Source organism: Sebastes fasciatus, chromosome 2, assembly GCF_043250625.1.
Source record: "Sebastes fasciatus isolate fSebFas1 chromosome 2, fSebFas1.pri, whole genome shotgun sequence".
Classification (NCBI taxonomy): domain Eukaryota; kingdom Metazoa; phylum Chordata; class Actinopteri; order Perciformes; family Sebastidae; genus Sebastes; species Sebastes fasciatus.
The window spans coordinates 22,250,580-22,275,112 of NC_133796.1; the positions used below are offsets into that span (position 1 = coordinate 22,250,580).

Here is a 24,533-nt window from a genome sequence, read left to right on the forward strand (position 1 = left end):
GCCCCTACACATCATCATAGCAACAACACCACTGAGAGTTGGTCAGACTTCCGCCCTGGGCACCCTGTGGATCGTGGCCTTTTCACTAGGGGACCACCCCCTCAACAGAGGAAGCGATGCCGTGACTATGATGGTACGGAAAACTGATTACCGTTTAAAAGTATGCAGATTGGCTGTTTTTTGTTGTTGTAGTTCTGTGCGTTTGATGTTCTACACGTGTCTGCCATCTTTTCCAGAAAAGGGCTTCTGCATGAGAGGGGACATGTGTCCTTTTGACCATGGAAGTGACCCAGTTGTAGTGGAGGATGTCAATCTGCCCAATATGCTGCCCTTCCAACCTCCACCACTCCCAGGTGTGGACGCACCACCGCCCCCAGGCCTCCCTCCACCACCCCCTCTCATGAACCCCCCACCTGTGAACCTGCGGCCCCCTGTTCCCCCACCAGGCTCCCTCCCACCCAGCCTTCCACCTGTTGCAGGTAGGAGTTCAGACATTTCTCTCTAATAACAAACACTTTTGCAGTATTTTAGCTTGTTATGTTTTATTTAGTGAAGGGTCTGATCTCTTGTAATTATGAAACCACTTAACCGTAAACATCAATATTCATGTTTGAAACTGTGAAGTTGTCTATACAACAAAAGTCTGTCGAAAGCCTAACTTAAAAGATGGCAAGAAAAGGAGTTACGTACCTGGTGAACAGTTTGAATAATGACCAATTCAGCACAGGTTAGATTCACAAATTTGGTTCGACCCTGTGTGTTTTACTCTGTCCGACACAGGTCCTCCTCCTCCGCTTCCTCCTCTGCAACCGTCGGGCATGGATGCTCCTCCCAATTCCATGACCAGCTCTGTTCCCACCATTGTCACCTCTGGGATGCGCTCCTCACTTCCCCAGGCCTCAGTGCCACGCTTCACCTCCGGTAATCCTTGTGTGTCTTTTTGAAGTTACAAATTTAATTGTGTATTTATAAATCACTGTTACTGTACTTAACCTTGAGTTAAATTATCCTCTGTCTGCTGACCAGACAACTACGAGACAGATGTGTACAATCCCGAGGCTCCCAGCATCACCAGTACCCCCAGGCCGATGTACCGCCATCGGGTCAATGCCCAGAGACCCAACCTGATTGGCCTCACAATGGGGGAGGTGGACCAGCCACCAAGAGGTATTGTTCACATGAACTGAACCATTTGAGCTTTGAATAGATTGTCTTAAAACATGCATGTACTTTCCATCCTACCATTTGCATGCTTAGTATTTTGGCCAATGGGATGGTCTGTTGCTGCTTCACAAACAATGGTCACGTCATGTTTCGGTTGTCTGTTTAAACGTCTCGCCCTAGAGTTGTGATCTCTTTTTGAGTGGTGTGCGCTGTAGTCTGAAAAGTGACTTGTCAGTGTTTGTTTCTTACCAGATAAGACTCCAAACAACAGCATGAGGATCGTTATGGAATCTGATCCGAGGAAGAGACCACCTGTCTCTCACGATGGAGGCCTTCCCATTAAGAAACCATGGCTTGACAAGTAAGACACCTTCTTCCTGTAATATAAAAATAAGTCATATGCTGCCTTTTAAATCCAGTGGTTTAACAAATCTCTTTTCTGCTCAGCCCCAACTTTAACAAACCCAACCACCAGGGCTACCACAAAAGAGTCCCATTCTCTCCCAACGCCAAGCTGCTGGTTCGGCAAATTCCTCCCGAGCTCAACAACATCAGCAAACTCAATGAACATTTCAGCAAGTTTGGCACCATTGTCAACCTACAGGTCAGTTCCTATGTGGTGCTATAGATGGTTAGTAGTCAATAAATGATATGTTAATAATTTGTATTATTTATAATAATAATATAATATAAATAAATAATTGCATTGCAATTGCAATAGGTAAATAATATGTGAACAATGTATGTTTGAATCTGATATCAGAAGGGTCAAAGCGTTTTTAAAACCACGTTGATATTGATGTTTGACACATAGGGGAATGTTTATGATGTGAAGTTTTGGTTTGTGGTTTATATTTAATCTAAACCCAATTCATAAATCAGTAATCATTCATATTATTTGCAACAGTTGTAGTGTAACCAAATTAGTGTGTGAATAGTAGGTGGAGGTGTGCTGCTTGGCATTGCTCCACTTTCTCCAGTCCCAGAGTTTTGGTGGACAATAGCTCTGGAGAGAGGTTTGACACTTGTTTGGCCACTTGCGGACATAATCTCCTCTGTGTCAAGACCCGCTTGGGCTGTGTATTGGCAAGAATCTGGCGATACGATATGTATCATGATACGGGGGTAGTGATTCAATATATTGCAATACTGTAAGCAAGGCAATATAGTGTGATTTAAAAAAAAAAAAAGTATTATTATTTAATTTTAGGCATGTTTTTTCTGCATGTCAGTTTTTCCTTGCCAAAATTTAGCAGAAATTTGGAGCCCTATGTAACCTCCTTGTCGACAAGCTAGTATGAAGTGCTTGGTACCATGGATTTCTTAAGTTTTCTAGTTTTGTATGACGCCAGTATCTTCACTCTAGCTTTAAAAAACTGAGCCCAATACAACCTCAGAAAGATCGAATAGCAGCCGGGCCCGAGGTTAATTAAAAATCGATAAAATGTGCAGTGTTTAGTGTATTGTTATATATGCTGTGTTCTTGCTTGCTTGCATATTCTGGGTAACCTTGTCGAACCCCTTCTTTAAGTAGTGCTTTATGTCGTTTAGTAGGTGGATTTGTTTTCTGGAGATGGGTAGGCTCAATCCACTCCTCCATAGATGTTAACCTTAAATGTTTCCGTTTTATAGCGGGTTTTGGCAGCTAACTTTGTTACTTTATCCCTGTAACCTCTTCCGTGTTGGTTGTCCCCCTGTGACCCTATCGCTAAGCAACCATGACAACACATTCGTTGCACTTTTCTTTCTCACGCGCAGAGTGATACTGAAAGTGCAAAGGAATTAGACGTCATGGGAGTGGTATGTGGTTATTAAATCACGGCAATGAACCAATCAGCTTGATTTGAGCTACCCATTCTATAATGAGTAGTATACACAGTTACCGTGACATTTGGGATGGGATGGTGAAAATCACAACATGGAGTTGCTCTTCTCTCCATTTGATAACAGTGTTGAGGTTGAGTTCAGATAAATCATTCAGTGTTACCTGCAGGATTTCCAGTATGTGTGTACCACTGTCAATATAACTGTCTCACAGTACCGTTTTTATTTCTTCTGACAGGTGGCCTTCCAGAACGACCCAGAGGGGGCACTGATCCAGTTTGCCTCTCCAGACGAGGCCAAGCGGGCCATGCAGAGCACAGAGGCTGTTCTCAACAACCGCTTCATCAGGGTGCACTGGTTTCGTGATGATGGGATTGATGGTCAGGGCCAGGGCCAGTCTCACTTACTGCAGCAGCCTCAGCCACAGCTAGCCATGGTAAATGTTCATTTTACATCTGTTACTCATAACATGTGGTCGTTACAAATGACTGATTATGAGAGACTAAATTAGTTTTTATGCAAAAGTCCTGCAGTTTCAAGAGTGTTTGCGATGAACCTGGCATTTCTGGGAACATTTTATAATTTGCTGTGGTGTTGTACCTCTGCTAGTGGATAGCTGGCCAAACATGAATAACCTCATACAATATGTGATATTTGTAGTGCAGCACCAGGGAGAAGCCTGGAAATTTGAGTCTGGTAAAGTACGCTTGGCTCCAAAATACTACACAGACAGACGAATCGATTTTCAAGTTCAGTGAAATACTACACGGTCGAACCGCTGCATGCGCCACCACAAAAATAGCGCTGCTTTAAAAATACAATTATAAGGTTTTGATGTTATTGCCTAGGAATCAAGAGGCATCTTTTAGGGCTCACACCGTTGTGCAGGAACACACAGCGTCTTCCCCTCGAGGAGTTTTTGTTTTTTGTTTTTGTGTAAAACTGGGCATGAGACACCACAGCATTGTTCTCTCTTGGCTTTCACTTTTGTCACTTGAAAAAAACTATTACATTCATGTCAGTGCTTCTTCCATATACAGTTACAGTACAATTAACTTCTTTCTCTGAGTGTTGTGAGTCATTCTAGGAGACTTAGGAAGTCAGTAAACAAAGTAGATGATACAGATGCACCTTTTAGCTCGACAAGAAAACTAGAATATTAAACATCAGAATTGTTGTCTGACAGTGGCTTTTTGTCAAAACGCATTAATCCAGACATAATGTGATTTACATTCATTCAGCAGGCCTCAGCCACGTCTCTTAAGCAGTCTGTCAAAGATCGCCTCGGACCCCTGCTCACTGCGAACTCTGAGCCCTCACAAGATTCCAGTGTAGCCTCTCAGGTGTGTGTTGAGGGTGTGCTTTTTCACATATACTAGTCAAAATGTGAAGAAGGTGTGTATAAACACTGTGTGTGTTTTACCCCTTTTGGAGCAGAATCCCTCTAAGGTGTCAGTGAAGGACCGTTTGGGTTTCTCTGCCAAACCAGCAGCTCCAGTTGGGAAAGTAAGTGCTCTCACTGTTCAGAATTACTTATTCTCTTTCTCACCTTCTGTTTCAAATTATAAATGTTATGTGCTGTTGTTTTCCTCCTTATCAAGGTGTTTTCAACATCAATGGGCCTCACAAAGACTGTATACAATCCTGATGCCCTGAGGGCAGCCCAGAAAAACTCAGAGGAAGTCTTGAAGAAGAAACAGGTGAGAGAGAAATGGAGGGAAACGGGGAGGGGGAGAGATTCAAAAGTAACGTCACAATAGTAGAATGAAAAGGGAAGCATCTAACTTGGATTCTCATACTAAAAACAGAAAGGCAGTACCCTAATCATTTCCCATAACTGCTTTCACAGGAAGCTCTAAGACTACAGCAGGATGTAAGGAAGAAGAAGCAGGAAATATTGGAGAAGCACATTGAGACACAGAAGGTAAGATAATCTGGAGCAGAGGTCTACGACTTGTACATTCAAGTGTTCCCATCATCTGCATTTAGATTCCGCACCCTCTCTATGCAAATCTTGAATCAGTCATTGTGTGAGCTGTAAAAGAGCTCTGACTCACCACGTCAGTAACATGAGGAAACATGAGTCCCCGAGCAAGTCAGTGGACTCTACTTTGGTTTGTTTGTGTAGATTTACAAACAGTGTTTGAGAGCTTTGTGTGGGATCTGTGACTCATTTACTGTGTGATCTTTGTCAAAGGGTTGAAGGATCATGTATCAACATGTAACATTCAGGGCTTAAAGTTCACCGGTACTGTACTGACATTTAAAATAGATAATTATATGTCTGTGGTAGGGCTGGGTGCCATGGCCAAAAATATTCTATCCCGATATAGGTAATTTCATATCTCCATAACGATACACATTATATATCACAATATAGCATGTTTTCAGGTGATTCAATAATAAATAGTCTATATATGAAATAACCGCATGGTAAAGCCTATTTTTGTATACTCCTTAAATACGTCACAAATGGAAAAGTTCAGAGTATTTTCTTTAGTTTCAAGTGAAATTATAGAGATATTAAATAAATACAAGCCTAGCTTAGGGGACAGCAAATGTATAGTGAATCAAAAAACAGCTGATAAATGCATTTTACAGGACGGATCGCAGACATTAAGACTCATAATCATTTATACATTAACATCTTGGTCTGAATCAAATGCATGTAAAGCCTACATAACCTCACTGATTATGATATCATTGGTTATGATAACTGAGGTTAGCTGTAGAGTAGTTTGTACTTGTTTTGGACCTGCTTTTGTTTACATACGGTGTCATTGTAATGGACATGTAGTGTGATAGTGTCAAGCATTCATACCAATCGAAAATGAGCCACTATAATCGATGTTATTCACTATGTATGACAGCATGTGTACAGCTATAAGTAACCCTTTTGTAATAATAAATCAGACCTACTTTATTCATTTAAAATAACGTTTACACTGTGGCTCCGCGAAGTGTCTGCTCAATAATGCACGTGACTGCGCTACCTTTTGAAAAAGCACTGCAATGAATGAATAGGCTATTTGTTTTGTTTTCACATAATTCATGTCATGATCTTTTGGACACATTTTGCAATCATTAGAAAGCATTAGGCCTATTATGCTGCATGTGCTGTTTAGAGACCAACGGAGGAACGAGCGCTGAAAAGTTTGAAAGATGGGCGTATTGGATATTCTTTGAAATTTGTGCTTGGGAAAATGAGTAAAATTATCCATATTTTTATAGCAATATTAAATCTTACCGTGTCTCCCGTCCTGTGTGATTTCTGACTGACGGTGTTATTTTATCATTTTATAATAATTCTGTTTTTTTTCTGCTCCCGTCCCACATAGCTCCTGATATCCAAACTTGAGAAGAACAAAGCAATGAAGGCAGAGGATAAAGCCAAGATCATGGAAACTTTGGGCATGTTCACCAAGTGCATCACCAAACTGCAAGAGGAGATAAAGGGAATCTCAGGCAGCAACAACCCGCTACGCACAGCCAAGAGCAGGGCCCAGGTAGTGTAGTGCTTTGAATGCTTTCTCTCATCTAGTGCCATCCATGCAACACACCAACACAAAACTCTACTGATAAAAGTTAGTGGTATGTAACCAGCATTTGGTTTATACTCTAGCTCTAAGTTTGTATTTAACCAGCTTTCATTCTGCATCTTTGTTCATCTAAATGTTCTTTGTCAAAAGCAACTAGTTTACCCAGTTGACTTGTTACCTCCGACTTGCAATGTCCACGTTCCTGATGTGAGTTGATCATTTGTTCAGGCACAGAAGGAGCTGCTGGACGCAGAGCTGGATCTGTACAAGAAGACCCAGGCCGGAGAGGACACTGCTTTGTTGAAGATCAAGTACACCCAGCTTCAAATTGAGGTATTGACTTGATCTTGAAAGAGAAAACTGTCTCTCAAGCTTTTGAGTTGAATCTCCACAACTCAAATTCTGTATTTCATGATATCAGGCAGATATTTGTGCTCTGTATGACTTCTTCCCGTTCCCGTTTTTTTTTTTTTTTTACTCAGGCGGCTAAAAGGGGAATCCTGTCACCAGGACGAGGCCGGGGGCTCCACGCTCGTGGCCGTGGTTCCCTCCGGGCCCGGGGAAGGGGTTCCAGAGGACGGGGAAGAGGTGTGTCACTGCACGCATGCGTGGACCATCGGCCACGAGCGCTGGAGATTTGTGGTTTCACCGATGCAGACCATGTAGACCTGCTGCCACACTTTGCTGTAAGTCAGCCCTATAACTACATTACTGAGAAAAGGAGATCTGATATCCGCAATTATCCAATATGACCTTTTGATGGAAGCCGTGGGTGGGAGATCAGAGGACTGTGTTAAAGGGCACTGCTAGCGTAACTGTTGAGGGGGGGGGGGGGACATTCAGAGCTCACCGGTCAGTCAGGACATGACAAATAAAGCTTTCAGCTGTTCTCACGTCCTTTAAGGATTAAGGCTGCGTGTAGTGTGGTTAAACAGAAATTAAAAAATATATAAAATCTTAAAGTCAACATAATCTAAAAATGACATGCATCACTTTATTTACTTTTTGAACTGTAATGGAATTATTACCCCAAAGGGATAACATAAATAAGGATTTCAGTAAAAACAATATAGAAATTTTAATTAATTTTAATATTTATTATGCTCTATTGCATTTAAAAACAAACATAGAAATAATCTCACTTGAGCTACATTTATTACTTTTTTTTATATATTAATTATGCTCTGTTGCATATACAGTAATACCATGTGCAGTGTAGCCAAAAGAATCAACAGCGTCCTCTGGTGGTTATAACTGCACAGTGGAACTGACCACATATGATGCAACAACACACAATTACAGTCCAATCTGTCTAAATATACATTAACTGGTTTATGGTACATAGAGTATATCTTAAACTCACTTTCACATGGTCCAGTTATTCACTCCTCAACCACCAGAAAAAAATACTATAAACAGAAACCATCAAAACAAAATAAAATATATCTTTTTTAAATATCTACACACAGAAACTCACACACGACTGGCAGTTATTTTTTGTATGTTCTGAGCATAAACTCTGTCACTACTGCTTATTTTACCAGCTATGATACTACCACCAATCTCAAATTAAATCTAAGCGGGAATGAGGTAAAGCAGCTGCAATATTAAAAGCAATTTATAGAAAAAAACACTTAATCTAAGGCACGGTTGGTAATTGAAAATGTATGAGATAATTTTTCAATAATTGCACAGGAATGAGTTAGTCTGTATAGTGACCAAAATATTGTGTGTTCACAATTTTGAAGCAATTTGGCGAGATTGAAGATTGCCGGATTGATGAAAACAACCTGTCTGCTGTCATCACTTACAAGACGAGATCGGAGGCAGAACAGGTGAGTCGACTACCAGCCATGCACACACTGAAATGTTCTCTAGTTTCTTTCTTAATTGAGTTTCTTCAAGCTGAAGTAGGCGAGATTGGATCAAATATGATTAAAAAAAAGTTATTATTATAAAATGGTCACTATATCCTGACAGTAGTACATGAAACAGGCAACCTGGAAAAATGTGCCTCTGTGTCCTCCGGTGCTCCTAATGACATCTGCAAGATTTCATAGACCGGAGGAAAACAAGCAGTAAGAGCTGATCTGAGGTCTGCTGTCCATCTGCCGTCTATGAGAGCCGGCTGTCAATCACTCGCAAACTCCGACCAAATGGTCAAACTAGACAGCGCTGATCAAATATGAATCAATATTATGTTACGTTAATGCCTATTTCTCGCCTCAAATGTTTTCAGAATCATCTTGTAGTGCACGGTTTAGCTGTAAAATGAGAACGTTTGTGACGCGGCCGCCATTGTAAAATCTGTTGAAGGAACGCCAAGTTCCTGTCACATGACCGGAGCGAGCACGGCCAATAGGAACACTCTCTCTCTGAAATTACCTGTGATTGGTCAAAGTCTATTCGATTTTTTAAATCCTGAAAACAGAGCCATGAGGAGGAGCAGAAGTCTAGTTATCTCTCAGAACACTTGAATTACAATATGCTGAAAGGTTATTATGGAATTTTTGCCCAATGATGCCAAAAATATACTGCCTACTGAAGCTTTAAGATTCTAACAGTGAAATATATTTTGTCTGGAGCACCAAAATCTGCTTAAGCCCATTATTTTTACAATTCTTGATGTACCTTTTTACCCTTCATGTAAAACATCTAACCATGTGCTTCTGTGTTTCGTCCACCTGTAGGCAGCTATTCATGGAGTGAGGTTCAACAACCAGACTTTACGCCTGGCTTGGCATAAGGTCGTCACGACTCTCAGTACTGCGGATGCTGACGAGGCAGAACCGGAGGAGGATGAGGTTTGTGGACATTTCTCACTGTGCATTTATTTATGTTTCTCTTTTATAGCGCCTATCATAGCTGATCGGGATTGTTGGTTCTGCGTAAAGTTTACTGTAAAGACGATGAGGGATCAAGCTGGATCGGTCTTATTTCTTCCAGTGCTGCCATTGGTGCTAGAATACAAATCCACCAGGAAATATAAAATTTAGTGGAGGTATTTGGTTGTTGTCTGTTCAGATATCATATGAGGAAAGCTTATTAAATACCTATTTCTTGTTGTGTTACATTTTGAGAACACAAGAGGGAGCCATTACACATTACAGCAAGAATTGTTTTTATGTGGCTTTTGCATGGGCACTCGTACTTTCATTAAGCAGCTGGTGTGTCTGCAGCATGATACTCTCAATCTCAGAATTTAGTCCCTCTCGAGACCTTTTAAATACACGGTGTGCTGATGATGCTCAAAATGAAAGGTATTTCCACTTTAAATTGTCTTTCCTAGTCTTTTTTAATCATCTATGGAGAGCATTAATCTCACTGTTTTTTAATTTTCTCCCATCAGTACCCGGAAGAGTCGCTGAGTGACGATGCATTGCTGCAGGATGACGATGAGGAAGAAGACGACAACGAGCCTCGCTCCTGGCGCAGATGAAGATCAGCCAGACGCTCTTTCCCTGGTTGCACTGGTGTGGAAGACGAGCAACAAATCCAGCAGATTTATTAGATTTCAATGCCTGTTCATAAACCAACAAGGAACATTTCACTTTGGCTAGACTTTTTTTTTTTCCCCTCAGAAATGTGTAACCTGCAGAAGAACCATGTGCGAGTTTGATTACTTTTAATGTGTATACCAGATGACACAATAGATTTTTTAATGCTCTTAATGTAGAAATAGTTCTGTATTTTTTTTTTTTTTTTTTGTTATTTCGGTTCACAAAACACAAATAGTTTGTCTGAATATGTGACAGCTGATCACTTAAAAGACACCTTTGTTGAACTCTCAGTTTAAGAAAACAAAACCTGTGTTGTAATTTAACTGAATGACCGACTGTAGCTTTTGCAGAATAGTGTTAGGTTGACTGGTTTAAATGCTCGTGTAAATATTTTATGTCTGAGTTTAAATGATTTGTATGAAAGCTTGGCTTCTCAGTTCTTGGCTTTACTTTGGATTGTACAAAAAATAAAGAATTGAAATGGTCTGAAAAACATCCTGCCAAAAAACAAACAAAAAAACAACAAAAAAGAAATAAGAAAATGCTGTGGCAGTGAAAAAAACACTCCTAAAAGAGCTGAAAAAAGACCATTTCAAAAAACAAAAAAAAACTTCCTCTTCCCCTAAAGAGCAAAACTTCCTACACAATTCCTACTTCTATCACACTTTTTTTTTTTTTTTTTTTTTTGGGATCGGTAAGGTAATCTAATGCAATGATTTCCATGCCAAGGTAAGAACATGACGATCTGATAGTATATTTAAGCAAAATCTTGAAATTTCCTCATATTGCTTAGCCTCACAAACATGTGCATGGCTCTACATTTATATGAACTAAATACTAATGCCACAATAACTAAGAACATTTGTGTTCTTTTTGTTGCAGGAGCCGTCCGTCTGCAGTATCCAGCTACAACTCCTCTTTCTCCAAGAGGCTTCAACATTTTAAAATGCAATTTTGTATTTACTGTAACAATATTTGTCTTTAAACAATGCTGTATTAAAAATACTTTTTTATAATAAATGTAGTTGAATATTTTTAGCGTTTTGTGTGATAAGTGCCTGCTACAAGTTATTGAACCATCTTGTAAATGAAATGCAACAAAAACTTATTTTAGGCTATTGAACATCATTTTCTACATTTAGACAAAGTTGAAGGGTCTCTGTCATAGAAAACTTGGCTCACATGGTACACTGCTACACGGGATAGAATCGATCTATATTGATCACCTTGGAAAATTTGGAGAATTAAATGCAGGGCTGGAAGTATCAAATTACTCAGGTTACCGTAACTGCACAATGTACTTGTATTTTAAAAAATCTGTATTTTTGCTTTTAAGTACTTTTGATACAAGTATTGTACTTAACTATATTTCAAATCACATCCATTACAGAGTAGAAAAATCACATGAAAATGCATATTTAGCATTATTGTACCTCGGCTTAGTTTTAGAAAAAAAAAGGCAGCATGGTGGACTTCATGGTGCAAAAATACTCCCAGAATTTAAAAGAATATGTACGCCTCACATCAGCTAAAGTCCAGTGTTTAACATAAATAAGCCCAAATTTAATGGAAATATGTGATGCTGTCAATATAATGTCAGTATTTCAAACCTCACACCAACAACTGTGTAATCATACAACCCTCCCATATGATGTGAATGTTATTAGCGTTCACTGAGTGGTTTGATCTGTGTGGTGTTCTGCAGATATAGCTTATTTTTCTCATCTTCTACGATGTCTGCCTCATAGTTTCGTGTTGACATCAGTCTTTGTCACTTTAATTGTACAACTCTTGTAACATAAAACCACTTTTACAACAGTCATGTCTCCAATAGGCCTTTTAAAAATGTAATACAGCAGACATTTTGACTTGTTGAAGCAGGAAAAGCACAGGTATTACTAATAACATTAACAATGGCTTTGTTCTATTCAAGTGTCCCAGTAAGTCCTGACAGTGTAGCTCAACGGTGAGCCAGCATGCACAATACCAGAACCCTGAAACTGAAGCAACTAAATGAAATTCAGCCATCGTTCGTTTTTACTGTGCTTTTCCTACTGTGACATATCAAAATGTCCTCTGTGTCACCTTTTGCTTCCTTCAAAAACCAAACGTGAATTTGAGTCGTGGTGTTTAGGTTAAAGGGATTTTGCTTCTTGTAAGGAGTTGGTATACACCTGCAGAGAGGCTCTCCACAGAACAGCTCCCACAATCCCTCAGCCTCGAATAAGAGAGGACAAATAACCCAATCAGTGTCCACCAGTTCGCTGTTCCTGGGCCACCCCTGGTGCCTGTCAGGCTCACAGAGATAATTGTGAGAAATCAGATTTGCTCTTGTAGAATATCTGCAGTTTATCATTTAAGCCCTTTTTTCTGTCGGGCCACCACCAACAGCAACAACACCTTCCCTCATCCCTACGTCTCTCTCAGTATGGGAGTATTAAATGCCCCCTCCTGCCGTCTCATTTACCTACTGGGGTGCCACCAAACTCACACGAGCATCATTTGCGATCAAACAAGCTGTTGCAGTTTTACCTACACACGCTTGTGTAGTTGTGTCACGAAACCTGTAGCTTTTATTTGTCACGTTAACTGGGTTTGATTGACATTAAACACCCACATTCCCTGACAATTGTTCAGTAGCACTTTGTGGAAAAAGCTACACAAATAAATGTGTTAAAGAAAATTTAGGACCGAGCCCCATGTCGTCTCCGAGTCACTAGTGGTGATGTGACCGGCATGCAGGTACGTCTGAGAGCTCTGCCTGCCTCCCTTTGTGTCTCAGTGGGCAGACGATGTTTATATGCTCTGTGTGAGCTCAGAAAATATGGGCTAACAAGTTTACAGCACCCGTGTCATCCATTATATAAATCTTTACTTTCTGATTTGTGTCAAGGAGACAAATGGCATGAAATTTTGGAATGAGCTGTAATGTTGTTGTTTTTTTTCTCTCGTGTATGGCGTAGGCGGATGAAATTGAAAGTATGTTTCACTGGGGGGGGGAAAGAAAAGGATGTGTTTGTTCAAAGTCTCACTTTTGTTTGCTTGGAGATTTGCCGTCTGTCAGTGAAAACGATTGTAGTTTCTTTTTAGAAGCCCTCGGGGGCTCAAGAAGTCGGTCATATGGATATGCAACAACTAGGAAAATACATAACATTACGCACTTCTAATGTATTTATTCAGATTAATTTGAATATCATCCTTGCGTTTTCACAACACAAAAAAAACATTGCCGCTCTGCCAATTAATACCAATTACCACTTAGTAGAATAATATGTACAAAATTCATCCTAATGGATGGATAATGTGCGAACACAATGTTTTGGTCACTTGCTGTCTCTTATCCATTTAAGGTGAAGATATGAGGAAGGTGTTTCTGATCTCAAATCAACAGCGACCCCTCCCAACACGCTGCTCGACGCTTTCACACGCCTTGCCCCCGTCGCTACAATGCCAGTTCTCCGTAAAGCCATTAATATTTTATGTGATCATGGGCCTCCATAAGCAAATTTCAGTCCCTAGCAAGTTGAGCCAAAGCATGATTAATTTAGTATTTATACCCCGACAACCCTTTAAACAACACAGGGCCCCCGGCCACAAAGCAAGGCACAGTTTGAAACAAAACTAGCAGCCCCTAAATCATAATCAGCATAGTCATTCAGGATCATTTGAGTTTGGGGACACATTTTTTTTCTGTAACAGGAGTTTTGTTGGGGAATCAGTGCCTGTGTGAGGACAGCATAGCAGCCTCAGTTGTAAAGCTTCACCAGTAAAAATGAAGTGTTACATAAAAGAAATCTTTTGTTATTACTCCGCTGCAAGACAAAAACACTCCTCAGTTTGTTGGGAAATACTGCTGCGTTCGACATAACAAAGCACTTTAACCTTGTCTACTGACCACAGATCCTACAGGTAACGCTCCTAGCAGGGAAATGCCTTCAATAAATCAAAAGACGGCTGACCCGAACCTGCAGATCACAATAAATCTCCTTCAGTCATGATGTTGCAACCAGAGAGTTGAGGCTAATCTGTTTACTACTGAAAAAATGGCAAAGCTTGGAGCCAATATCCTGAGGTTCTACTTTTTGGTTTCAGTCTCTCTGGAATATACTTAAAACAGCTTTTATTTTTTATTTTCCCCTTTATGGGAATTTTCTCAGTATTGGAGTCCTGACAGATCCCCGGAAAATTGAGAAACAATTTCACTATAATTTATATCACAATTTATGATCAAGAATGACAATTCCACTTATTTGCTTAATTTTTTACCACATTAATTGGGCAAAAGCACATTTTTCCAAACTTAGTGTTATAGTGAATATAATGTTTATTGAATATATCCTGTAAAGCAAGTTCTGGAAAGATTTAAACTAAATATTCATCATTCTTGTGATTTCTGTGGTTTAGACTAAGAGACAATTTTGCACTTATTTTTCCATTGTATGTATTCCAAAATATTTTGGATTGATGCACAATCCCTTAAAGGGACTGTTTGTAAGAATCAGAAATGCTTGTTAACAGCGACACCTGTGGCCATTTAGTCAACAAAAGTCAGCGTCGGGCTCGCGCTTGAGCATCGCTCAAAACAGTGAGGCGGCACACGTCAGCTAAAACCACAATAAGATATAATACAAAATAGTAGTATGTAATATAGTATGGTATGTCATAAGCAAATGTCACAGTAAAGTATGTGATCAAAAATGTATAACATAGTGTGTCATAAAAATGTTATAGTATAGGATACCATAAAGTAATAGTATATATATACATATATATATATATGTATATATATATAGTATATCATGAAAAAGTTGTAAAAAATATCCAAGTTTGCATAAAATTATATAAAAAAAGTCATAAAAATAATAATATAGTATACAACTTACAACCTCAAATCTTTGGAGTAAGAACACACTTTAGAAAGTAAGTTCACTTCACAATTGTGCAAAAGAATTACATATTTTAATAGTTTTTCAAAATATTCTATTGTCCTGATTTTTTTTCAAAACAAATTATTCATACAGAATCCTACAGAAATACAGACATCCAATTGACTTTCATAAATTCTGTTAAATATTCACTGGATCACAACAGGAGTGGTATAGCATGGAATGAAAGGAACCGGTGCACTCAACAAAGAAAATATTTCAGTTTTTATTTTGTCAGAATTCAGTTGAAAATGTTTATAGACTTTTACATAAGTTGACTGTTGGGACATTTTCTATACTTGGATGAACATAAAACTCTCAAAGTTAAGCCCTCAGACATTTTTGCTTTAAAAAGTTAAATAAATAAATGTAGGGGTCAACTACAAGTCACAAAGAGCCTCAAAATATACATTAAAGGTTAAAGTAGAAATTGAGCTTTTGTAGAGCCTGCTGGATAAATACACAAATTGGATTCAATTCACTTTTGGATTCATTTTCATTGTTTAGTTTTAGCCAGCGACAAGGTTAAGACCTCCAAGTTCAGTAGGAGACGTTGGACGATGTGAAGAAACTCTGCGGTTCTCAGTTTTGGTCCAGAACTCTTCAGTCATCTGGAGAGAAAGTAAAAGAAAGACAACATGAGAATTTGCATTACATTCACATACAGTATGTTTGACTACTACTACAACAGCTACGACTGCTACAACAGAGGTTCTGAAAGTTTTGATGACTGACTGCCAGTTTAAGGAGCCAGCATATGGTTGAGGGCTGCACTGGAAATGTGTACTATATTCTGACATATTTATGGCAAACTATATTATAAAATCTTTTACATATTTATGATATTTTTTTTGACTGACATTTTGATGGCATACTGTATTATAACCTTTTTGACATTTTTATGACATACTACCCTGACGTAAATGGAATACTGACATTATTACGATACTATGCTGACATTCTTCTTTTTTTTTTGACATTTTTATGACATACTATGCCATGACTTTTTTATGACTTTATGACACTACACAAGGGATTTAATCTGACCTTCTATACTATGATGCTATGACCTTTTTATGACACACTATACTATGTTTTTTTTAAATATTTTTGACATTGATACTATGAGATCGTTTAGGACTTTTTATGACATACTACACTAACCTTTTTGACAGTTTAATGGCAGATTATGACAGTTTTATAACTTTTTACAAAATACTACACTGCCTTTTTTTTTTTACATTGTTATGACCTTTACTATGAATTTTTATGATGTACTATACTGTGACTTTTTGAGATACTATGACTCTTTCAAGACTTTTCATGACGTACTATTCTATATTTTAATATTTTTCAACATACTAACATGACTATGATATACTACACTATGATTTTTTTTTATGACAGACTGTACTATGATTTATTTAATTTTTTACATTTTTGAATACTAGGACCCCATGACATTTTTCGACATACTACTATGACTTTCTTTTTTCTTTTTTACATTTTGACACATACTATCACTTTTTCACAGCATTTTTCGACACTACTATGACTTTTTTCATGAAATTTTTGACAAAATATACAATGCCTTTTTATGATATATTGTACCACAATTTTTTTAATACATTTTTGAAATATTATACTATGACTTATTTTCGTGACATTTTTCGACATATGAGTTTTGCATGAAATATTGTCATGTGTGCCAACCAAAGTGTCTGTAGTTATATGTACATAAAAGAGAGAGAGGAGAGGCGGTGTTTTAATTTTTAAATTTTTTCTTCTTTGTTTTTTTTGTTTTTTAACAGTAGATTTTTTCATGAAATTTTTCGACACACTATACTATGACTTTTTTTTCATAACATTTTTCGACAAACAAAAATATTGTTTGTGACCTATTTCTGTGACATTGGGATCTGGCATCTGCGTACAATTGTAGGAATAATAGTAAAGACTTTTTGGCCAATTGTATAACAATAAAAAAAGAGAACATTAAAAAATACCAGATATGCTTACAAGTTAGTTGTAGCCTATGAATTGCCTCAAGAATAAACACACACGCACGCATAACTTTTTTATTTGTGAAAAGGCTAAATAAAATGAATGAAACATATTTAAAAGTTTTCTGATTGTTTTTCTTTTGATTTACAGAATGTGATTTTACATGGCAAACATTTCCAGAATAATTAAATGTTAAAGATGAAGGCTGTGATATGTGTAAATAATAAAATTATAATTTAACTTTAGCAAGTTTTGTCTTTAAGCTTTTTGGGCGTCATCTATAGTAATAATAATGGTCCAAAATGATGTAAAATCGCATAGTTTTAAGTGAAAAACCTTCAAATTTTCTTGAGGTAAGACCCCCAAACCTCCCCCCAATTTATTAAATATTGAGAGCTATATGCAGACTGTTCAGGGCTAAAACGTAGAAGAAGCCTAATTCTCCTTTACAATAATTCACTACATGTTTACAATCATGTGGGCAGTGTATATGATGGAATAGTGGCATTATAATGTGCCAGAGGCCACCAAAGTTGGGCTATTATGGCCAAACTGTCTTCAAAATCACATGAGATTACACCATCTCTAGACTTTTTTGTCTATGGGGTCGGTCAATTCATCACTTTTTGCTGTATAAAATATTTTGTTATGACCATCATCAAAATTATGAAAAAACATGGTTGTGTTTTGTTCTATCTCGGATAGGGAATCGGAAAGAGCCCTCTTGAGGATTTGTGCCCGTGTCCCCTCCACCTTTGAAATCAAATTTTGCCTCTGCATTTGCATGACTAATAGCTAAAGTGGAAACAAGTCATGTGACTGGACACTGTGAGTGGCTCTTATCTGCAGTCTCCTTTTCCCCGTTAGGATGAGTGTGTGTTATTGCAGGACGTCATTCAGAATTGAATTAGGCTTTACACTAACGTGATCACTGTACGGTTCAACTTCATTAAGGATAATCTCTGTGCAGACACCGCTGGACACAGCAGGCCCTTCCCTCTGCCCACGCTCGTGTCATTGATTGGAGGAGTGATTTGCAGCATGTAATCCAATGCTCTGTGACAGGTTGTAACTGAGGTTAAAGATGGCAATTTAATTATGTGTCAGAGGTCACATTAAAGGCTGACCTTTGACCCTTTACCACAAGACTGCTGATTACTGACGCCTTGGGTTATTGTTTGAACTGAACAAAATAACAGACCAATACGAGTGCAGAATAACAGGATCAGTGGTTTTCTGGGCTCTCTGAAATGAGCATCAAGCATCCCAGCATCATGTAATGCCCAGCTTTTGTTGCTTGATTTCCTCGTACTGTACAGATGTGGTCTGGAAAAATACAGCCTTTTTGTACTTTTATAAAATGGGTGTGTATTATGAAAATGTTTGGTAATTTGAACCTGTATTCTGTTTGTACAGTTTTCAATACCACTCTCACATCTGTCTGTTAAATTTAAGGCTACAGCCAGCAGATGCTTAGCTTAGTTTTGCGGATAAACACTGGAAGCAGGGGGAAACAGCTAGCCGGGCTCTTAATCTGTACAAAAACCATAAACGTAAAAACAACAATTTGTAGTCTTACAGGGACGTTATGTGTCGGAATATTTGTTTGGGTGCTTTCACAAGCCAACATTTAGTCTGTTTTAATCAAACTCTGGTGCGGTTCAACCCCTGGTGCAGTTTGTTTGGGCAACCGTTTCCAAGTGAACCAAAACGCAGACTGCCTGTGTGGGCATTTGTTGAGATGGACACAGGTAGACGACAGGTTAACATGAGTGGGCGAGGACGGACCTGGATATCTGCAGAAGTCCGATGTTTGCTTGACATCTGGGCCGAAGAGAACACACAGAATATGCTATATAAAGACCACAAAAATAGTGACGTCTATAAAGTCATTGGAGATAAACTGGAGGAGAAGGGATTTGTGTGCACAGTAGATCAGCGCTGAGTAAAAGTGAAAAAAACGTTGACAGCAATATATCAAAGTCCACGATTCTCTGCATTGAAGTGGCGGCTCTCGAGACGGAAAAGATAAATTTGCTCCTTTGTCCTCACCCCTTGGCAAACTACATTGTTTATTTGGTCCGCTTTAATTTGTGCACTGTGAAACCGAGCCAGACTAAATAGAAAATGTACCAAAATGATCAATTCACTCTGGTTCAGACTAGACAAACGGACGATGGCTTGTGAAAGCGTCCTTAGGGGCCGCTCATATGCCGCCTTTTTGGCGCCCTCAAATCCATTGTTGAAGAACGTCACAACATTTAGTTGAAAGGTCAGCCAAAAATGACACAGACAAATCGAGCAGTAAAGCTACTGGGAGGGATTGACGGTCCTTCTTTGTTTGGACTTTGTTCAGTTTAGCCAGTGGGGCTGACTGCTAAATTATCGCAACTTCATCGTCATCGTCATCGTCATCGTCATCGTCATCGTCATCGTCATCGTCATCGTCATCGTCATCGTCATCGTCATCGTAGCACAGGTTTACGTTGCTTCGTAACGGCAGGTGCGAGACCTCGAATCTCTAGAGACGCAGCTGAGACGCGCGTCTCACCAAGCTAGCTGTTTCTTAGATTCCTGTATTTATACTAAGCTAAGCTAACCGTCTGCCGGCAGTAGCTTCATATTTAACAGGCAGATGTGAGAGTGGTATCGATTCCCATCCAAGTCTCGGCAAGAAAGCGATAAAGCATACTTTCCAAAATGTTAAACTATTCCTTTAAGCTCACATTTACCGTCCATATCTCAAATGTTTTCACCCCAACGGATTAACAGTGGGTATGTAGCAGACCTCCAGCCACTTCGTTTTCAATATAACCTAAACTATGCCTCACGCCATCACTTTTTTTTTTTTAGATTAAAGGAATGTGGCTCTGACTTGTTTATGATACTGTGAATGAGTACAAAGTTGTTCTGTTGTGTCATTAGGCCCCTGGGTACAAGCACAGACTAACATTTCTATAGCCAGCCACATATGCAAATGATAGGGCAATTGCAGATATACAAATATGTACCCATAGTCCATGCGGCCTAATGGCCTCCCTCCCTCTGGCTAGCTCAATGGCTCATTTAGATATCTGCTTGGTTTATTATGTGAATAAGTCATGCCTGGCTTGTTACGACCCTCTAGGTTCCTGTTTCTGCTGTGTAGCTGAGATGTGTGGTGCTCAATTAGGCTGCCTGGCTAGCAGAGTTAACCCTTCGTGCCAGATAAGCTGTTTTTCTCAGCCAGATGGGGTTGGTACAGTATGGGGGGGTTCCAGGCAGGGATCAAAAGATCAATCCTAATACAGTGCTACCAGGCTGACCTCTCAGATGTAATAAAGGTGCCATCTTTCACCCATGGGGCCTATTCAGAGCCTCCCACCGCATGAACAAACCTGGTATCTTTAAATTAGCTGACTTGCTTGCCCTGCAGGTAATTGCATTAGTTTATCAATGTTCAACACAATTTATTACTTACTCTAGCACCAGTAGGATCCTGGTGTTAATGTCCTCTATGAGGAGACAGGAAAGCGAGGTCTTTGTGTTTGAGACTGTGTGTGTCTCTTTGCAAATAAAGAAAAATAAACCAAAAGAAGTGAAATTACAGCGTTATTGCCAGTGGTAGGTTTTATCGTTACACTATATCGACTAGGGCTGGGACGATATGCCTATCTCCCGATTTGATACTATCACGATACTTGGGCGCCGATTCAACATGTATTACCATTTTTAAGTATTGCGCTTCTACAAGTATTGCGATTCGATATTATGATTTATTGCGATTTTTGTTAACATTTTTAACGCTAGACCATGGGAAAAGTTGAACCATACACTTCTAGGGACTTTTACTTTGGAAAATATCTATATTAATACAGTAAAAATGTTTGATTTTCAGCATGTATGTAGTCAGAGATGTCCTGAGGTCATTGTCAGGCATTATTATTAAAAAAATATTCCCAGCAACCCAAAAATCAAAGGATAAAGACATTTCCCTCACAAATTAGTGGTATTTTCTTTTTAATTTATAAGGGACATGTCATGTTTTATACTTCTGCTAACTTCGCCAAGTCCGTCGATAGCTCTACCTGCTAGCTCCGATCTCTTTATACATCTATGATCAGCTCCATCAGGGCCGTTTGAATGCATTTAACATAAATGTCAGTATATGGGTGCTCTACAGTTGTAGCGTCAGCCGATTTGACCACGGAGATGCAAGTGGCGGCTGGCTCGACTGCACGTTACCACAATACGATAATGTTTCCTGTCCATGACAGAGTTAGCATGCAGCTTTAGCCGTGATGTCTAGCTCTACTTTTCCTGGCAATATGTGAAACCCAAAGTGTTTCTATACTTTACTGTATGTGTAGTGTTTACCACGTTGGATCTAAAATGTGAGAGTGCAGGTCGTATCCATGTAGACCCTCCGACGTTTTCTACTTTCGGCTAGCTGCTGCCGGCTGCGGTTTGTTTTGGTTGACGGATACGGAACGGATATGATGTCACGTTACTCAGACTACAACAATAAAAGCGGTAACTCCCTTCTACCTTCACATAGACTCAAATGAAGCAAATATATCGATTCTGGCATTAGAGAAAAAAACAAAAACAAAGACGCGATACAGAGGTGAATCAATTTTTTCCCCACCTCCAATATCTACACATCTATGGACTTAACAATAGTCAAGGTCTTACATGTACATATTCGGGCCAAATTCTGACCTTACATTTCACTATGCATGAGTGTACATCCATAATGCAATATTCATAGAATTTAGTGGTGACCTTACTATTGCCTTTGAGGTTAACCCTTCCTTCTCTCTATATGTCAATCAGCTTTTCTCCAATCTGTCAGTGATCATTACAGCTCTAGCACTTATTTTAAAACTTTATATGACAGCACGCCTTAATAGGTGCTTAAATCAGATCGTCTTTCATTACACTAAAACCAATATTACTGCCTGTACTTTTCAATGGGGTTCTGTGGCCAGGGGCTGCTGCGTGCCTCCCTCACATCTGTATGCATTATGGATCTGTCTGAGGTAATAAACAGACCCTGCTCTTATTCCTGCTTCCTGGTATCATTATTCCTTGCCCCTCAGATGGATTATAGCCCACTGTGCAACATGTAGATGAGTGGCGCTCCTCTGATTGCCTTATGGCCATCAGGCTTTGCATATTTACTGCCCATGAATCACGGTACGCAGAAAACCCACAGCAACATATTCTGATCCTCCTCCCCCCTCCACTTTTTACCCTCTACTACTCTGTTTTACACTTTCTCTGTCAGTCAGCCTCTCATCTCTCTTCTTTTCCTTCAGCTGTCTTTCTCTCACTGCGTCCCCCTTTTCTGCCATTGTCTGTCTTTCCCTGTGCCTTGATCCCGCTCTATGCATTCCCAGCTGCTAAATTAAAGCATGTATTATTAATACTGCTATATCTATGTCCATCCTTCTTCCCTGTTCATATGACTGCTACATTAAGTGTAAATTGTTTCGCTGTAATTCCCTTTTAATGTCCCTGTTATAATCAGTGTTTCTGGTGTGCGGAGGCAAGGGAGGGTAGAAAAAGAGAGAGAGACGTCGACTGAGATCATAGGCTTTTACTGTAACTTACTGTTTGATGTGTGGCTTGCAATGCTACAGGCCCCGTAATTAGGTCTGTTTTACAAGTCAAATGTATATGGGGCCAATCTGCAAAATATGAGATTAATAAAAGAAAGTTGTCAGATGTGGCTGGCTGTGGTGTGTTGGCTGTTTCTGCTAGGCCCCTGGGGAAAGAGCAGCACACTTCAGGGCTTACAGCCTATTTTTATAACAGCTATGCATTGTCCTGTGAAAACTGAACATAACCCTGACTTAAAGACCTGCATGATTTGTAACAATATGAAATGCAATTTGACATTTTGTCGGTAGGAATTGTTAATATCTCCCTTTTGGATTCAACAGGACAGAGGAACATGACATGATCGATATGGTCAGGCTGTGCCCTTTTTTCTTGCCTTTTTTAAAGGGTCAGATCACAAAAAAAAACAACAACTGAAAAAACATTGTTACCTTAGGTGGCATCTGCTTGCCAATTGTTTTTGGTTTCATTTGCCCAGGTTTTGAGATATCTAGATTTCTGGTTCCACACGACTACATCTATAGAAAAAATCTAGAGGGAACATAATGTGTAAAACTCAGAGAGGATTACTGTATTGGGATGCTATGTGTCACCTAAATATTACACCGTGTCCTATCTGAATGTAACGCAAGGGAGCGTCAAAATCAGTTTGATTGAATTGTTTCTACTGGAATGTCGTAACTGGCCGCGAGCTGCGAACTTTTGTCAGACGCCCTGTTTCTATTTATTCCCGTCGCTCACTTTGAAAGTGCCAATAAGAATTCATGAAGTTGTGAAAATGACTTATCTATGAGATACCTCCTCATTTCACTACAAAACCTAAATAAGGTGGCAGCTGGCTGGAGTAGGATCGCCTGAAAGTTTTGTACTTGCTGGTTGGCTATATTCTATGTAATTCCAGTCAATATCACATTATAAAACATGTGTTTTATGGCAACAAATGTAGGAGGACAGCAATAATCACCCATCGTTTAAGTGGTTGCGACTCCAGTCTGATCGAGCGCACAGCTGATAGGTACGTGGTTTGTTTACATGACGTAATTGAATATATATAAATTATATAATATAATAAAATAGCATATTTAATGGATTCGGTGTGGACAGAGTGTCTGATGTTATTTTACATAAATAAAAAGACCACATCTTACCTTGTTCGTGTCTTATTCTGTCAATAAGAAGACAGAACAAGGTTGATATTATTCATCATTACAATAAATTATTAGGTCTGTGTTATTATATAAAATATAGATATCCCTACATGCATTTTTGGCTACGGCCACTAGGGGGTTCAGTGAGCCCCACGATCCAACGAAAACTGGGCCTGTAATTTGTGGTGCTCACATTAAAACATTACATTAAAAAACTAAATAATTAACATCTCTTTCCAGAACAGATACTCTGTATAATCTACTCCACAGACCTCGTTGTCAACCATGTTTTTCCATGCTAGCTGCATGGCTTTATTGATGATTGAAACCATTGGTTGGATTGCCATGATATCCATGTTCTCCTCAGGATGAATACCAATAACTTTGGTGATATCTAAAAGTTTCATCAATACCTGCAAAACTAATGACATTCCCGTCAGCCTCAGATTTACTTTGTCTTTATTGGTAATTAGTAAATGTAAATGTATGCTAACACACTAATTTAACATGGTGAACATGGCATCTTGTTGCTAAATAATAATTAATGTGCTGCTAAGGAGATGTAAATCCAGAGGACAGATGGTAATTTTTTAATGGGTTATGTATGGTTAATTGTGATGTGTTTCGTTTTTTGTCTGATGGGTCTTACTTATCTGTTTGTCTATGGTAACAGTATGTCTATTGTATGTGTGCTTTTTCTCAAACTGAGCTGCCTATGGATGCAAAATGAATTTTAGTGCAAACTGACAATAAAGTTGTATCGTATCGTATTGTAAAGCATGACGCATGGTGAAGAAATCTTCTGAAAACCGTGGCAAACAAAAC

The 24,533-nt window shown here is 39.0% G+C and overlaps 1 protein-coding gene and 1 long non-coding RNA gene across 9 annotated transcripts in view; one reads left to right on the forward strand and one right to left on the reverse strand.

The window, feature by feature from the left end:
• rbm26 (RNA binding motif protein 26) overlaps positions 1 to 10,570 on the forward strand; it is a 13,294-nt gene extending 2,724 nt beyond the window's left edge. The window contains exons 6-22 of one of the 3 annotated variants that reach the window (XM_074614623.1): positions 1 to 133; positions 237 to 479; positions 781 to 921; positions 1,027 to 1,167; positions 1,417 to 1,525; positions 1,612 to 1,768; positions 3,227 to 3,424; positions 4,230 to 4,331; positions 4,426 to 4,494; positions 4,590 to 4,688; positions 4,838 to 4,912; positions 6,327 to 6,494; positions 6,756 to 6,860; positions 7,010 to 7,213; positions 8,276 to 8,362; positions 9,218 to 9,331; positions 9,877 to 10,570. The exon at positions 1 to 133 is cut by the window's left edge and continues 149 nt beyond it. In XM_074614623.1, coding sequence (XP_074470724.1) covers positions 1 to 133; positions 237 to 479; positions 781 to 921; positions 1,027 to 1,167; positions 1,417 to 1,525; positions 1,612 to 1,768; positions 3,227 to 3,424; positions 4,230 to 4,331; positions 4,426 to 4,494; positions 4,590 to 4,688; positions 4,838 to 4,912; positions 6,327 to 6,494; positions 6,756 to 6,860; positions 7,010 to 7,213; positions 8,276 to 8,362; positions 9,218 to 9,331; positions 9,877 to 9,966 — 2,235 coding nt within the window. In that variant the 3' untranslated portion in view covers positions 9,967 to 10,570. The remainder of the gene's footprint in view (positions 134 to 236; positions 480 to 780; positions 922 to 1,026; positions 1,168 to 1,416; positions 1,526 to 1,611; positions 1,769 to 3,226; positions 3,425 to 4,229; positions 4,332 to 4,425; positions 4,495 to 4,589; positions 4,689 to 4,837; positions 4,913 to 6,326; positions 6,495 to 6,755; positions 6,861 to 7,009; positions 7,214 to 8,275; positions 8,363 to 9,217; positions 9,332 to 9,876) is intronic. The other 2 variants (XM_074614631.1, XM_074614632.1) reach the window with 2 other exon arrangements.
• A 4,596-nt stretch (positions 10,571 to 15,166) lies between these two features.
• The window catches only part of LOC141755095 (uncharacterized), a 53,860-nt gene continuing 44,493 nt past the window's right edge, over positions 15,167 to 24,533 (reverse strand). For all 6 annotated transcript variants that reach the window (XR_012590813.1, XR_012590825.1, XR_012590819.1 and 3 more), the window contains one exon: positions 15,167 to 15,563. This is a non-coding gene — a long non-coding RNA (uncharacterized LOC141755095). The remainder of the gene's footprint in view (positions 15,564 to 24,533) is intronic.